The sequence below is a fragment of the Trichomycterus rosablanca genome, chromosome 12, assembly GCF_030014385.1.
Source record: "Trichomycterus rosablanca isolate fTriRos1 chromosome 12, fTriRos1.hap1, whole genome shotgun sequence".
In the NCBI taxonomy this organism is placed as follows: Eukaryota; Metazoa; Chordata; class Actinopteri; order Siluriformes; family Trichomycteridae; genus Trichomycterus; species Trichomycterus rosablanca.
Window position 1 is genome coordinate 12,186,102 of NC_085999.1, and position 16,434 is coordinate 12,202,535.

General features: G+C 38.7%; 1 protein-coding gene across 1 annotated transcript in view; it reads left to right on the plus strand.

Annotated features, from left to right (window-relative positions):
* The first annotated feature begins 1,985 nt into the window (after positions 1-1,985).
* LOC134324153 (prostaglandin F2 receptor negative regulator-like) overlaps positions 1,986-16,434 on the plus strand; it is a 35,855-nt gene continuing 21,406 nt past the window's right edge. The window contains exons 1-3 of the mRNA XM_063005831.1: positions 1,986-2,172; positions 13,238-13,609; positions 15,321-15,734. Coding sequence (XP_062861901.1) covers positions 2,121-2,172; positions 13,238-13,609; positions 15,321-15,734 — 838 coding nt within the window. The 5' untranslated portion in view covers positions 1,986-2,120. The remainder of the gene's footprint in view (positions 2,173-13,237; positions 13,610-15,320; positions 15,735-16,434) is intronic.

Sequence of the window (16,434 nt, forward strand, 5' to 3'; positions counted from 1 at the left end):
ATTGAATTACAGTGGACAACTTTCCTTTCTGACATTTTAGCAGCACAGCAATACCACAGGCATTATTTATAACATAGATCCCAGGTACTACAGCTTCTTCCTAAAAACAAACAGTGGTCTGGCTGTGCTACATTTTACCTTCAAGTGGGTAAGGACAAAAACATATTTTTGTAATGTGCTGTCATCACAGTGCATGTTCATTGCTATTTTGTAAATACTGTGAATGTCCGGTTAGAAAATGGCAAATGACTGGCTTACACTATGTTATTATTTATAAATATTGTTAATATTTTATTTTATTTCAAGTTCACTGGCTCGGTGGGTAGCACTGTCGTCTCCTGTCGTGGATCCTGGGTTTGATCCCCAGGCAGGGTAGGCATCCGTCCAAATACTGGATGTATGGACACCCTACAGTACTACGGACAGGCAGATGAAAACCGGTCCATCCGTCCAAATACTGGATGTATGGACACCCTACAGTACATACACTATATAAACAAAAGTATTAGGACACATTTTCTAATTATTGAATTCATGTGTTTCAGCACAACAGTGCACAACAACTACTATAGGGTGACCATTCGTCCTCTTTTCTCAGACACGTCCTCTGCTTTGGACCTAAAAAATGCATCCGGCCAGGACTTCTCAATCAATGACTGTGTCATTGTCAAATAAAGGTGTGAGAGAGTTTGTCAGGTAATGACCCAGTAAAACAGAAAATTATTTAATAGCTAATAAATAGCTAAATAGGTATTTATTTAATAAATAAATAGCTGTTTGTTTATTAAAGTTTAATAACATAATTGCATAATTGCAAAGTCATTAATGCATTTGTGAAATATTTAAACCCTACTTTATCCACATTGCCATGGTGCCATAAAATTACGTTACCAATTACTGACTGTAGTCCATCTGTTTCTCTGCATGCTTTTTTTTGGCCTGCTTTCACCCTGTTCTTCAATGGTCAGGACTCTCCCATGACCACCACGGAGCAGGTATTATTTAGGTGGTGAATCATTTTCAGCACTGCAGTGACAATGACATGGTGGTGGTGTGTTAGTGTGTGTTGTGCTGGTATGAGTGGATCAGACACAGCAATGCTGATGGAGTTTTTTTAAATACCGTGTCCACTCACTGTCCACTCTATTAGACACTCCTACCTAGTTGGTCCACCTTGTAGATGTAAAGTCAGGGACGATCACTCATCTATTGCTGATGTTTGAGTTGGTCATCTTCTAGACCTTCATCACTGGTCATAGGACGCTGCCCACGGAACGCTGTTGGCTGGATGTTTTTGGTTGGTGGACTATTCTCAGTCCAGCAGTAACAGTGCGGTGTTTAAAAACTCCAGCAGCGCTGCTGTGTCTAAACCATTCATACCAGCACAACATACACTAACACACCACCACCATGTCAGTGTCACTGCAGTGCTGAGAATGATCTACCACCTAAATAATACCTGCTCTGTAGTGGTCCTGTGGTGGTCCTGACCATTGAAGAACAGTGTGAAAGCAGGCTTTAAAAAAAGTATGTAGAGAAACAGATGGACTACAGTCAATAATTGTAGAACTAACTAAGTGCTCCTATATGGTAAGTGGAGCTGATAAAATGGACAGTGAGTGTAGAAACAAGGAGGTGGTTTTAATGTTATGGTTGATCAGTGTCTGTCCTATAGTGTGTCTCCAGACGTTTTGAGCTATTCCGGGAAGGCTAATTAGCGCCTGTGCTGCGCGTGCGCAGTGGCTGTTGTGTCCTGTTGGGTGCGGTGCGGTTCACCTGCGGCTGAGAACTTCTCCGCTCGGGACTAAACGGATCCAATCACAATCAACTTCCGCTCGCAGTGACCACACCGCTGATTTACTCAGTTTAGCGGGCTGTTCGCGAAGCACCAGCAGAACTTTTACACTCCTGTTAGTGTGTGAGAGGGTTATATTGGGAGCTTGGTGTTAAGTATACTCTGGTAACTAAGGATACTCGGGAGAAGTTTGTGGAACATAAAGGGGCGCGTTGTTCTCTGGATTAAGTGAAAGTGTTGGATCAGGACAGAGCCGCGCTTCTTTACTGCTGATAGACTCACAAAGGCGAGATCTGCTCCCGTGGGAAAACCAGCTCCTCTCAACATGAGAACACTGGACCGAGCTTTTCAGCTCTTTATTTGTCTGGTTGGATTCGGTAAGTTGTCTTGTTTATTATTTGGGTTACATTTATTGTTCAAGTTCTGACCGCAGTCGTGTTTCTTGGCCTGTATTTTATTAAGGCGCTGCTGATCACAACTAGCACATTTGGGTTATGTAGCCAGGACAAGACACACAGAATTGATCAACACAGAATTCTTCATATCAATCTGAAAGCCAGTACTTCAGTTACTAACATGTAAGCTCACAGTTGTTGCTGCTAATGGTGGCAAAACCAGTTATTAAGCTTAAGGGAAAAACTTTTCCCACACAGAACCACATCACTTAAAAATGCATTTTGTGTTTACTTTACTCGATTTGTTTTTGTCCTAGGTGTGACCAAAATGCAATAACAGAAGGAATCAGAAAGTACCAAATAATTTCACTCCACTGTACATACACACAAGCTAATGTTACATTAACAAATCCTGTTACTAAAACCAAAATAGTCAAACTAATTAATAAATAATTCAATTTAGAACTAAACCACCCTAACCACAACTATCTACCTCTAATAAACTAAGGTTTATTAAAGTTTATTATTAAACTTTGTGATTCCTATCTGTGAAAAGTGCTATATAAATGAATTTTACTTACTTACTTACTGAAAGTGTTAATTAAAAAGCTAAATACTTCTTTTGCAAAGCTTCTATTCTTTTTTTTAAGAATAGAAAAGTAAAAAAATGGAAAATAAAAAAAAAAAGGAATTTTTTTTTTTTTTTTTTTTTTTTTTTTTTTTTTTTTATAAATAAAAAAAAATCATCAAAACATAAATTAAGAAAATACAGGTGTTCTTCTGACCAAAAATGCACATGATGAGTAAATGAAATACAGTGGTACCTTGTAACTCAATGTACCCCTAAACTTAGAAACTTTGAAACTCAACGCCCTATGTCAAGAAAAACCCTTAAACTCAACGTGTTCAGTTTTTTTTTTTTTTTTGTCAGAATCAGAATCAGAATCTTTATTATTCACCAAGTACCAGATGTACAAGGAATTTCTTTTGGTGCAGGTGTCAACATACATACAACAAGGTAAATAATAAAAAGGGACACTATAACTAAATGTATAATAAACAATAAACAGTATAGCAGCAGCATGAACAGTACAACATCAGGCAAAGTCTGCAATGAGGATGTACAGTACGGTACACTGACAGACTAAGTAAAAAATAGAAAGGTATATTATATATAAACATAGAATAAAATAAACAATACAGCAGCGATACAAATTTGTGCAATAGAGGTTATTTACAAGTAGGTAAGGTGCATATGTGCATTAACTGTATAAAATGCGGGAAGCTTTTAAAACAATTATTTATTTAATTTCAAATTAACAATGAACATTCGCTTTATTCAGCGCTTGACTCGAGCTGTGCAGTAAAACGTCATCAAAGTGTGCATTTGAGACTAATCTGCATTTGTGTGTAATAACCGTCAGATTCACTCTGAAAGCGTCCACATGTATTTGTGTTTAGCTGGTTTTTCCTCACTGTTTCACTTTTAAACTTATGTTATGGCTCGGGGTTCTAAGAAATTGTAGAAATCAGCTTTTTATTTCAGTGTTTTTCTATGATATTTGTGTTATTTTCAGTGTGTAAGTGTCAAAAACAACCCCATTATTTTACATACGCCTAAAATATATGCAAGTCCACAGGACCATGGAACACATTAACAGGTTTTCCTGTACATCCTTATTGGGGAAAAATACCTTGAAACTCAACGCCAGTCTGAGAACCAATTGACGCCGAGTTTCAAGGTACCATATTGTTAAATACTGACTGTTTTTAAAAGATTCAAATATGTAGCCTGGGCAAGTGGTGCATTGTATCATAGGGTAGTTACTCAAAGAGCTACAAAAATAAATATCTATTTACATGGACACCTTAACCTATATTTAATAAAATATATCTATATGCAGATTTGTATTTTAATGTGAAATAAAATGATCTTAAAACTAGATACTTTATCTTTGTTATCTGCTAATAGTTTTAGCACAAACCGATCTGTTTGTCATGCATTTAGATTTTAATAACAACAATTATCATTCGCAGTATTGCAATGATTGCTGTTTTCTCAAAGTCTTTTTTAAATATTAAAACATTTTGTATCTAAATCTACTTTCATTGTCTGATTAGGAACTTGTACAACTAGTAAAATTAAGGTAATTTATTGGGTGTGATTCAAGTATTTACATAATTGCACGTTACTTAAAAGCTATTAGTCACTGATAATGCCCGAGCTTTAAAACATTCTACAACACCAAATCAGAAAAAGTTGGTACAGTTTGGAAAATTCAAATAAAAAAAAACAACAGTGTTTTTTGTAATTTTGCTTTGACTTGTATTTCATTGTCGGCAATTTGAACCCAAGATATTTCATGTTTTGTCTGGCCAGCTTTTAATTTATTGAATATACATCCATTTTTGCATTTTAGACCAGCAACACATTCCCAAAAAGTTGAAACAATAAAGCATTTAAAATTTTCCCCTTTCTTTACACAACACTTAAAAGATGCTTTGGCACCAAGGATACCAAGTGATGAAGTGTTTCAGGTGTTATTTTGTCCCATTCTTCCTGCAAACATGTCTTAAGGTGTGCAACATTATGGAGCTGTTGCATTTTTGGTTTCAAAATTCTCTATTGGGGACAGGTCAGGACTTCAGGCAGGTTGGTCCAGTACCCGTACCCATACCCTCTTCTTCCACAGCCATACCTTTGTAATGTGTACAACATGTGGTTTTGCATTGTCTTGTTTAAAAATATGTGGATGCCCCTTGTAGGCAGTATATTATGCTCTAAAATCTCAATGTACTTTTCTGCATTAATGTTGCCATCACAGAAGTGTATGTACTATTGCCAAAGGGCACTGACACAAGCCCGTACCATGACAGACCCTGGCTTCTGCACTTGTTGCCCTAAACTGCCATCCCAACTTTTTTTGTAATGCGTTGCAGGTCCAAAATGCTGGAATGGATGTATATTTACAAATGAAATGAAGCTGACCAGAAACAACATGAAATACTGTTTACAAACAAAAAAGCCAATGTTTTTCACTTCCAATTTATTTATTAAAAAAGCTAGAAAGAAACTGGATTAAGACATCATTGTCTGTATCTTGTAGATGGAAATCTCAACTCCCAAGAACCAGTCTGGCAGCGTAAACCCCCTTAAATCAAAAAAAGATCTGGCATTGTTTCCTACTTCTGCAAACTAGCCACATGTGTTTTTTAAAAGCAAGGTAACCAGTATTCATTTGGAAGTGAAATTAGGCTGGTATAATTTGTTATTAATAATACTTTAATAGCTTAATAACAGCTTTTCCGAACTTATTTTACATTGAAATATAAACAAATGTACTAAACAGGACACTTTGAAAATGCACTGAACTAAGGTCCAATTTTACCCGTCCCCTGATCACCCAAGGACTACATGAACTATTTTTTGCGGACCACTGACACAACCTGGCTTTCTCTTTGTCACTTGGCATTCATTTTATGGTGCAACACAACCTCTACCCCATTTCTTAGAATATATGTAGAATACACTAAATATTTTCAACAAGGTGTATGTTTTAAATATATTTATTTGCAAAATAAGTATTTAGCTTTTTATAATACATAAAAACAACAGTTGGGTGGTTTAGTTCTAAATTAAGTTATTTATTAATTAGTTTGACCATTTTGGTTTTGGTAACAGGATTTGAGTAACAAACAAATTGAGTAAACACAAAATGCAATTTTAAGTGATCCAACCCAGTGTGGAAAAAGTTATTTCCCCTGAGCTTAATAACTGGTTTTGCCACCATTAGCAGCAACAACTGTGAGCTTACATGTTTTTGTAACTGAAGTACTGTCTTTCAGATTGATGTGAAGAACTTCTGTCCATTGATCACTGTCTTGTCTTGGCTACATAACCCAAATATGCTTGAGATTCAGATTACCAGTCATTCTCAATTTATTTTTTCTGTGAGATAGAATTCATGCAGCAAGCAAAACACAAATAACAACCCAAATAACATCTGGTCAGTGGGGGTTCTCAGGGCCCCAGTTCAACTAATAAATTGGGTACTTGGGATGAATGTACAAAGCAGAGTTTGCATGTTCTCCCCGTGTCTGTGTGGGTTTTCTCGGGGAGCTCCGGTTTTCTCCCACAGTCCAAAGACATGCAAGTGAGGTGAATTGAAGATACAAAATTGTCCAGAACTGTGTTTGACATTAAACTTAACTACCGTTCCTGTCATGAATGTAACCAAAGTGTGTAAAACATGACGTTAAATCCTAATAAACAAACAAACAAAATGTACTCTTCCACACACAGACACACTATATTATATGAAGCAAACTGAGGGTAGTTGTTGAGCTACCTAGGTTTAATCATGTTGTAACCCAACTTTAGCTCATACAGACTACAAATAAGTGATCATCAATATTATGTATGAGTTGATTCATTGTTAAATGGCAGTATTAACAAAGTACTACATCGTCTATTTGTGACTTTCAACTTGTCCACAGAGCTAGATTGCGCTTTAAGTTATTTAATCTTCCAAAGATTTATATTTTCTGTCACACCTGTAGTTAAAATCATAGTGGAGTATTTGGCCAAAATTTGCAAAATTCATGTAATTTATTTGCAAATTTGCTTTCTAATTGTTTTAATTTGTTAACTTTGTCACCCAAACAAAGACACAGAGAAACAAGGAGATGGGTATGTTTTTTTATTTTTATTTTTTTTTTTTTATATGAATTCAGGCACCTGCTGGTTCACAAATCTAAGCATATACCTGGCTTTCGGTTTTGAAGGTTAAAGCCCTATTGGGTAATTTTTCATTTGTTTTGTGTTAGATAACAGCCTCTTCTGGGTTGAAACTATCTGTAACCACATGCCCATGGCTTCATGTAGAGGCAAGCCTTAACATGCTCACTATATCTGTTTGCTACTGTCCCATTTGACTTTTCCCTCATCTTTCTGGAATGCTCTTAAAGTTAATTTGTTATTAATTTCCTTATGTGGCTGCCATGCTGTCTGCCTTACTGCCTTACTTGGTGTGTGTGTGCTCCGTGTCAAACACTGAACTATACAATGTATCAGATCTAAACATTTGTTCTTGTGGCTTAAGTTTCTTCACCTTGGCACTTAAGTGAGAAGGTTGCCAAGTAGGACTGTTTACAGTGAACATTTCCATAAATGGACTTGATTTCTGTATTTGGTAGTAACATTTTCAGTGTTTATTTGCTGAATAGGAGGGAATAGGTGTAGTAGTGTTTTTAATGCTACTTACTACTCATGAGTTTGATTATTTTAAAAGCAAAAATCACAGTTTGTTAAGTATTGCATATTTGCAGTACATCTAGGTTACATTTTCTCTTATTTTCCTTTATTCATTTTTAGTTTTCTGTTCTCCTTGCAACAGCCCCATGCTAGCTATGGAGGACCACAGACTAGCACCAAACCCACGTGTGAATGTCACCTACTTTCACACCAACCACAGTGAATTCCCATTGAGTTTTGTACCGCATATAGAAAGTCACACCCTGCATGATTTGTGCAGGGCCTCAACCTCCCCTGTTTCAGACACCAGTGATTGTGTATGTTAAGCATCCAGCCAGGCCAATCGCACTGCTGAGATTTTAACTCTGGGGCTGGTGGGTTAGCATGTTAGACTGCTACATCACACACACACACACCTAGATTGCTAGCCTGACGGAAGCTTAGTTATGATGCAAGTTCCTTACTATCCGTTAGCTTTTACCTCATGGAGGACAAATCTAATTATTTATTTACATATTTATTTAGTAGGATTTTAACATCATGTTTTACACACACTGGTTTCATGCATGAAAGAACAGGTAGTTACTCGTTACACAAGATTCATCAGTTCAAGCAAACTCCACACAGCAGGGACTCAGACTGCTCCATAAACTGCTCCATCGAACCCAGGACCATCTTGCTCTGAGGCAACAGTGCTACCCACTGAGCCACCATGTCGTGTCATTTTTGTCACTCAGAAACGTAACTATGGTTACAATTTAGTGTTAACTATTCTGTTTCCTAAACTTGGTCTCCCAAACTGCACAGTATTATTATTATTATTATTATTATTATTATTTGATTTTTCCAGTCATTGGGAAATAATGTAAAACATGCCTCACTGACTGATCAGGAATCTCACAATTTAGGTCAGCAATGCAAACTACATGAGGTCATAGAGTGGAAGGGTAGGCACCACCCTAAAATAGGTCTGTGACTAGGGCTGTCGCGCTAACCGCAATTTTGAAATATCGCGGTATAGACCAGCCAACCGCAGGGCATGCTGGACAACCGCAACACCGCGATATTCAAGTTTTTTCTTTCTTTCTTCTCCTTTTTTTTATTGTTGCAGGTCCATCTTGTTTTATACGCTTACATTCGTGCGTAATAAATGTTAAATAAATTTATAATGAAAATGAGATAGGAGCGACATTTTCCCGCAACCTGTTCTCATGCGTTGCTGCTGAGTGTCAGGCTTTGTGTTTTAAAATGTAAACAATCGCAACAGGAATTATAGGCAAGTTTATTAATGATTAAATTGAGTTCACACTCAATAAATACTTGTAATTTAGACTATATTCAAACAGCCTCGGCGTACTAAAACACTTAATGACGGTTAATATGGTATTGCAGCCTGCAGATTCTCTCTTGCTGGCTTGCTGGAATGATTTAAATGCATTTTTTCATTGAATAAAAATGTATTGAAACGAATAATAACTTGAAATGTAGTATATATTGTTATGTTAATTATACCTACTAAATAGATGGTTAATAGTGGCACGATAACCAGGCTAGACTTTCTCTGATCTCTAAAGTCGCATGCAGGTTCAGTACATCTACAGTGTATTAATGCAACGAGCACCATCAGAGAGAGTTTTAGTACCGAGGGGAACATCGCTACCCCACTCAGATCCTCTCTAAAACACATCAGGTGAACATGTTGGTTCTTCTAGCGCGCATGATAACGCAGGTTTAAACTCTTACAGACTTTATTCTTTATTCTATTTTTTTTACCATATTTTGATTAGATGTGCATTTAAAATATTTAGCCTAAACACTTTTTTTTTGTTTTACAGTGTATATCTAACCTAGGCTAGAAGCTTATTTAAACCTTTTTTTAATAGAGAAAAGACGCGCATCCCTGCTCTGTTCTGTATTTAACAATAGCCTAAACACGCATTTCATTGGTCTTAAAGCCGTCTCATCTTTGTCATTATAAAGCAATAATATACCGAATCATAGCCTAACAATAAAGCTTGTTTAAATAGCTCTAAAATCCAGATAAATTAAGTAATTTTCAAAAACAACAAAAAAATGGCGATATAACCACAAATTTAAAACCAAAATTACATTAAATGCACTTGGTAATAATGTAATTTATATCTATCTGTGCTTCACAAGATTCTTGGCACACAAGGGTGTTACAGTACTTGAGCATTACGTTCCAGCATTTTTGTTAGCACTTTTTCACCTGCATGTTGGTGCCATAATTCTTTTACAGTGCCAAATCGGGCGGCACGGTGGCTAAGTGGGTAGCACTGTCGCAAGAAGGTCCTGGGTTTGATCCCCAGGTGGGGCGGTCTGGGTCCTTTCTGTGTGGAGTTTGCATGTTCTCCGTGTCTACGTGGGTTTACTCCGGGTGTCCCAGTTTCCTCACACAGTCCAAAGACATGCAAGTGAGGTGAATTGGAGATACTAAATTGTCCATGACTGTGTTCGATATAACCTTGAGAAGTGATGATGAGATATGAACTTGTAAATCTTGTGTAACGAGTAGCTACCGTTCCTGTCATAAATGTAACCAAAGTGTAAAACATGACGTTAAAATCCTAATAAACAAACAAAGAATGCAAAATCACAGGTTCTTGGCCTGAAAAGTTGGTGCTGTTTTGGCCCCATATTCTTGCTGGTCTAGAACCATCAAACCTTTGACACAAGGGGCTGATATGCACAAATGGGGAAGTACTAGCCATAGAAATTGAGCACTAAGCAAATTGGTATGCGCTTTATCTCTGCCACTATGAAGTGGTGTTATCTGTTTTTGGTCTATAGATTATAGTTCCCACTAGAGATGGAAGAAAAACTTATTGTCAGGGTGTCAAAACTCCCACAAATAATGCTGAAAATAGGGATGCTAATTATCAGCAGATTAACTGACATTGCTTAATGCTGCCTGGTAAATTAGTAACTGAGAATGGAGCCGAGACCACGGATATTACACGTCAGCCTAAATTCACACTACACGACTCAAAGTTGTCAAAGTATGCCAACGAATTCTGATAGAAACTACGAGTGATCTTTAAATAGTTTTTTGCACTTTTATATTTTTGTGAGGATGGGAGGAGTAGTGATTAGTCATGTCTGAGAGACTGAGAAAGCTTATAGTCCAGATGTAGCGCCATCTGATTTCCACCTTTCTCAGGGCTCTAGACTAACGTTTTGCACTGGTTGCACTGGTGCACCTAACTTTTTTTCTTAGGTGCACCAGCACAAAAGTTAGGTGCACCCAAATTTTCGACCGCATCGCATTTAACACCGCAGTTTTACAGGTTCACTTTTTTTTTTTTTTTTTTTGTTTTTTTTTTTTAAATCACTGTCCATACAGGCAATATTGACTTGGAAATGACTAACAATATGGTCAACATGGCCTCGTCTGATGATCTGTTTGCTGCTGCCTGACAATGAAGGGCAGTGGGGAGAGGGGGACACTTGGGCAGTGCATTTATCGTGGCATGTAATGTGTTTTATAGATGCATTGGGCTTTTTCAGCCTTTCAATTCGAAATGTATTAGAACCAGTCACAAATATACTATTGCCGGCCACTGTCTTCTTTACAGTTAATTATAGTATTACAGACTAATTATAGCACACTTATAAAAATTATAAAAATAATAGAGTAAATGTGTATGTATGTGTGTATATCTATTTATATGTGTGTGTATATTTAAAATTATATGTATATGTTTGTGTGTGTGTTAGAGTGTAATCTTAAATGCAGTGCATTATATTATCGGCTTTACTGGATCTTTTACACAGATTCCCAAAATCGCTTGCGGTGCACTCACTGCGTATTTTGACTACATGTATTGTAATATATTTTGGTCTTTTAGTTATTTTTATATTTTACTTAACGAAAATATTGTCGTGTTTTTACTTTCACTATCGCGGCACTTTACCGCTAGCATTAGCCCCTTGCTACTGTAGAGGGTCGGCTCACCTAGCCGCTGTCCGGTGGGGATGCTGCGGGTCTTTTGCTGTGCGGTGGTGGAGGTGTGGGAATAAAGGCACACGGCAGGGTCGAGTCACTTTAACTGTTTAGTCAGGACTTAAGTGAGCGTTACAACACTTTACACCGCCGAGCTCCAGAACCCGAACTTCCATTCTGGAACATCCGGCGAGTCTCATATACAAAACTAAACTTACGGCAGAACGTCCGAACGCACGTGTATGAACCTGGTGCTGCATTCTGATTGGCTGAGATGAATGTCGCTCACATATCACCGCTACAATATTGTCCCGCCCTTCACTATCTCTGATTGGTTTAGACCATGTTATTGGCCTAATGTGTGTCTGTTGTTTTTTTTTTCCCTCGGACGCCTGGTCGCACCGGTGCGACCTGAGATTTTTTTTAGTCGCACCATTGAGAAATTAGGTCGCATGTGCGACCAAATTGGTCGCACTCTAGAGCCCTGTTTCTGGACGCACAAATAAGCTTTAAGGGGAAGAAGATTTTCATGCGATGATGATGTGAAAGCAGCGGTGCATCAGTGGCTACATGCTCAACCCAAAACATTTTTTGCTGATGGCATTATAAAGTTGGTACGATGCTGGGAAAAATGCATCAGAAGGTAACGTAGAAAAATGATGTCATTGTTTTTGAAATTCTTAATAGATAGAGTGCGGAAACTTTTTGAAGAACCCTCATATATTTTGCTCGAGCCGTGCTTGTTGACGTTTATACCACTCCTCCCCCAGGTTTCCCCTCACTCCGTATTTTGCTTTTCATTGGCTGTAGCTCGACACCGCACTCATTGCCTGTCATAACCTGGTCACAACACTATTCACACAACGGGATTTGGAGTTGCTGACAGGTACAGATGTTTAGCATGCTAAAGCGATCGGCGAGCCTTGATTTGCCTCCCGAGCTGGCGCATCTGTTTGAGAGCTACAAAACCTGTTGACAAGTGGAAAATCAGGGCTAAAATTATGTAGTGTGAACTAGGAATTAGCCATTGTTATATGCACTGAAATTGCACTTGTGTGTCAGTGCACAACACCTGTTATGCCAAATGCTGCAGCCTTACTGTCGGTTGCATCCCGTTTTGTAGACACGTTGTTTATTATGTTCCTGGGAGGCACGGTGGTTAAGTGGTTAGCACTGTTGCCTCACAGCAAAAAGGTCCTGGGTTCGATCCCCAGGTGTGGCGGTCTGGGTCCTTTCTGTGTGAAGTTTTCATGTTCTCCCCGTGTCTGCTTGGGTTTCCTCCGGGTGCTCCGGTTTCCTCCCACAGTCAAAAGACATGCAGTCAGGTGAACTGGAGACACTAAATTGTCCAAGACTGTGTTTGATATAACCTTGTAAACTGATGAACCTTGTGTAATAAGTAACTCAAAATCAAACAGAGACTAATCTATCAGTGTGCTGCCACTGGTCTAATGGTAAATATACGTAAAGGCAGGACTCTGCTGGCCAAATGATAATTATAATATTCTCAGCAATGTCTTTAACCTATAAATCTTTTATTACTAATAATAACAATTTAAAATTGACTACTGTTTATAGACCTACTTGGATTGAAATGTATGTCATTGTATGCTAAAATTTGCCCTGGTTGTGTCATTCTTTTGTTGATGTAATTGTTCTGCATTACTGCCCACTTACTGGTTATTAATAATAATTAAAATGTTGTAAATTGTTGATTTAATAAATGCACAATAGTTTAAAAACATTTTACTGATTAAAATGTGTTACAATGAAGCCAAGTAACAGGTGATTTGGTTAACAATGTATTTTTTTTTCTTCTGCCTTTCCAGCTGTACTATGTCAAAGCAGGGTGGTGAAAGTGCCCGTCGGTCCTCTGTTAAGTGTTGAGGGGCAGTCCGTGTCTATCCGCTGCAACGTCTCGGAATATCAGGGACCCCTGGAGCAGGATTTCGAATGGAGTCTGCTAGTAAACGGCAAAGACGAAGTCAGGCTCATTTCCACATTTGATCCTTCGTTTCCAGACAAGTCAGTGTTGGACCGGGTCAACAGCGGTGACATAAGTGTCGGTAGATTGGGAGATGCTGAGGCACAGCTTGTTATTAAGAAGGTTAGAGCCACGGATAGCACCATCTATCGCTGCACCACTCCCAGCACCGATACTATTATCACTGGGAACACCTATGCAGATGTGGAACTTAAAGGTGGGTTTATTTTATTCCTGTTTAAATGAGTAAAATGGGTCTCCTGAATGGAAAAAGAGGTCGCTGATGATTGAGTAGGGACCAACGTTTCAGCTCCTTCCAAGTCTCTAATACACTTAACTCAATTATGTTGAAGGGGTGTCAACAAACATTTGGTCATGTATGTAGGCTAAAGACAAGATCCAGTCAGTATTTCAACCTGTTTCCTTATAGTTGAGGTCTGTCTGGCTCTTTTCTGTATCATGAAATGGTAACTTTGACATGGGTTAACAGAACACATGTCATGACTGAGATGTTTATTTCTGTTTAAAAGTCTATAATGGGTCTGCTGGTACCATTCAGGCCAATTCTATGAGTATCATGCTCAGCAGCATGTCTCAGATCTTACTGGGTCTTACTGTCCATTGATTAAGGTCTAGAGGAGGAGTATTCCATGTTCTCCAAAGTGTACTGATAAGTGGGTTGCCAGTAAATACAGTGGTTTAGAAGCCTGGGCAATGTTGCTGCCCCTGATACACTGGTAGGAAAGGTCCTAAGGTACTAAGACTGGTCCACAACTCAATATCTGCATAGTCGTAGTACCCTGGTGGTCTTTTTTTACTGGCTGACAGGTGAAATAAGGCTATCACAAGGCAACAAATTGGCTATTTCATTAATGTATGCATACAGTGGATTAAGAAAGTATTCAGACCCCTTGATAATTATTTACATTACATTTACATTTGTGCCATTTAGCAGACCATTTTATCCAAAGCGGGGCGGCACGGTGGCTAAGTGGGTAGCACTGTCGGCTCCCGGATTTGATCCCTAGGTGGGGCGGTCCAGGTCCTTTCTGTGTGGAGTTTGCATCTTCTTCCCTGTGCCTGCGTGGGTTTCCTCCGGGTGGTCTGGTTTCCTCCCATAGTCCAAAGACATTAAAGTGAGGTGAATTGGAGATACAAAATAGTCCAAGACTCTCCAAGAAAGTGTAAAACATGACGTTTAAATCCCAACAAACAAACGAGCATTATCCAAAGTGACTTTAAATTTGAGCACTTGAGAGTTAAGGACCTTGCTCAGTTGCCCAACTGTGGCAATCTGGCAGTAGTGGGGCTTGAACCGGCATTTGATTACTTGTCTAGTACCTTAACCACTGAGCTACCACTTCCCATGTATACATGCATTTACGTGACTTGAGTGATTAAATCATTAAACGTGTTTAAATTATTATATATAAATACACTATTATTGTGCACTAAATCACCCATAATTCATATAGTTCATTGCCATGAACTATTTTAAATGGGTCAGCATTGTGGCAGGCCTGGTTTTACCGGGAAAACTCTGGGCACGAGGCAGGAACACCCTGGTTGGTGCACCAGTCCTCAAAGAGCTTCAGAAATTCCCCCAGACATAGACAGTCATGTCTGTGATGCTTGGTCAGCCGAGAGCACTGCTGATGTAGAAACCATGGCATGTTCATTGTGGCCTGGGATGGGAAAGACTTGGTGATTCATTGTTTCATTGAATCCTGTTACTCATCTTCTAAGTTAGTCAGGGAATTACCAGAGACTATTAAAAGAAAAACCTGTAACATTTTGTCTTCCTCTTTAGCAAACCGATACCTACTTTTAATTTATAGTTCTAAATAAATGGCAGGTATTTCATGTTCTAATAGACTTTTAACCCGTTTCTTGCACATGTAACCAAGTTTTTAATGTCTTGTGTGCAGTGATTGGAGACACTCTGAAAGTGAATGCAGCCATTCCGAAGCCAGCAGTCTCTGAGGGAAAGTCTGTGGAACTGAACTGCAACGTTACCCGGGCCTACACAGCACACACCGTCCTCTCCGTCACCTGGTCCGTTAAAAAAGCAGGCAGCTCTTTGGAAGAGATCTTGACGTTCGGACCTGACAGTGAGCTGAAGGTCGGGCAGGGTTCTGCTCAGCGTTACGCAGACGGTGAACTTCTATTAAAACTCAGTGGTGACTCTTATGGATTGACTCTGAAGGGGGTGAGACCACAGGATCAGGGTACATATGTGTGCACAGCAAGAGAGTGGGCAAGGCAGCCTGGAGGAGGAAAAGGCTGGCAGAAGATTCTAGATCGAAGTGTAGAAATGGGGAATCTTGCAGTCACACCCATAGGTGAGTAACAACCTTTTTTTTTTTTCTCGAGACATGCCAAAGGGAAAAAGTCATATTAAGGGTGTGTGTTGGAGCTGAGTCACTGTCATGACATGAAGACTTTGCAAAATCTTAATGAGAAATAATACATCACAGCTGCTAGTAACCTCTGTATATTGAACTGTGCTGTGTCTATTGCTACTAGTTTTTATCTAGTCGTTCTACATTTTGTTGGTTATTATAACAAGAAATTACTAGAAAATTACTAGGGATCTAACAAGAAAGTATCTAGGTGTATTATGTACATACTCAAAAAATAAACGACATCACTTAAGTAAGGACTCATAGGCAGCAGCCAGGGCCTCTCCTTAAATCCCACATGTAATTACAAAGCACACCAAACTATGTAGGAATGCTATATGACCTTTTCAATGCATGTTATTCAAAACACCCCTGCAGTCATTTCCAACCTGTTCCGGCTCATCAATGGCAGACAGACAGAATATCCTTCCTAAATATGCTGCCTATAGGGCTGCCGCGATTGGTCGACCTAGTTGATTACGTCGACGTCAATATTTTAAGTCTATAAAACTATACTTATAAATAATCCTTTTTAATTTCTACATCGTTTCCATTCATATAACCATTCATATGATTTCCCTCAGCATGCATGATCTAAGTCGTATTTGGTCCAGTCACTGGTTGGCGGCATTAAGCGCAG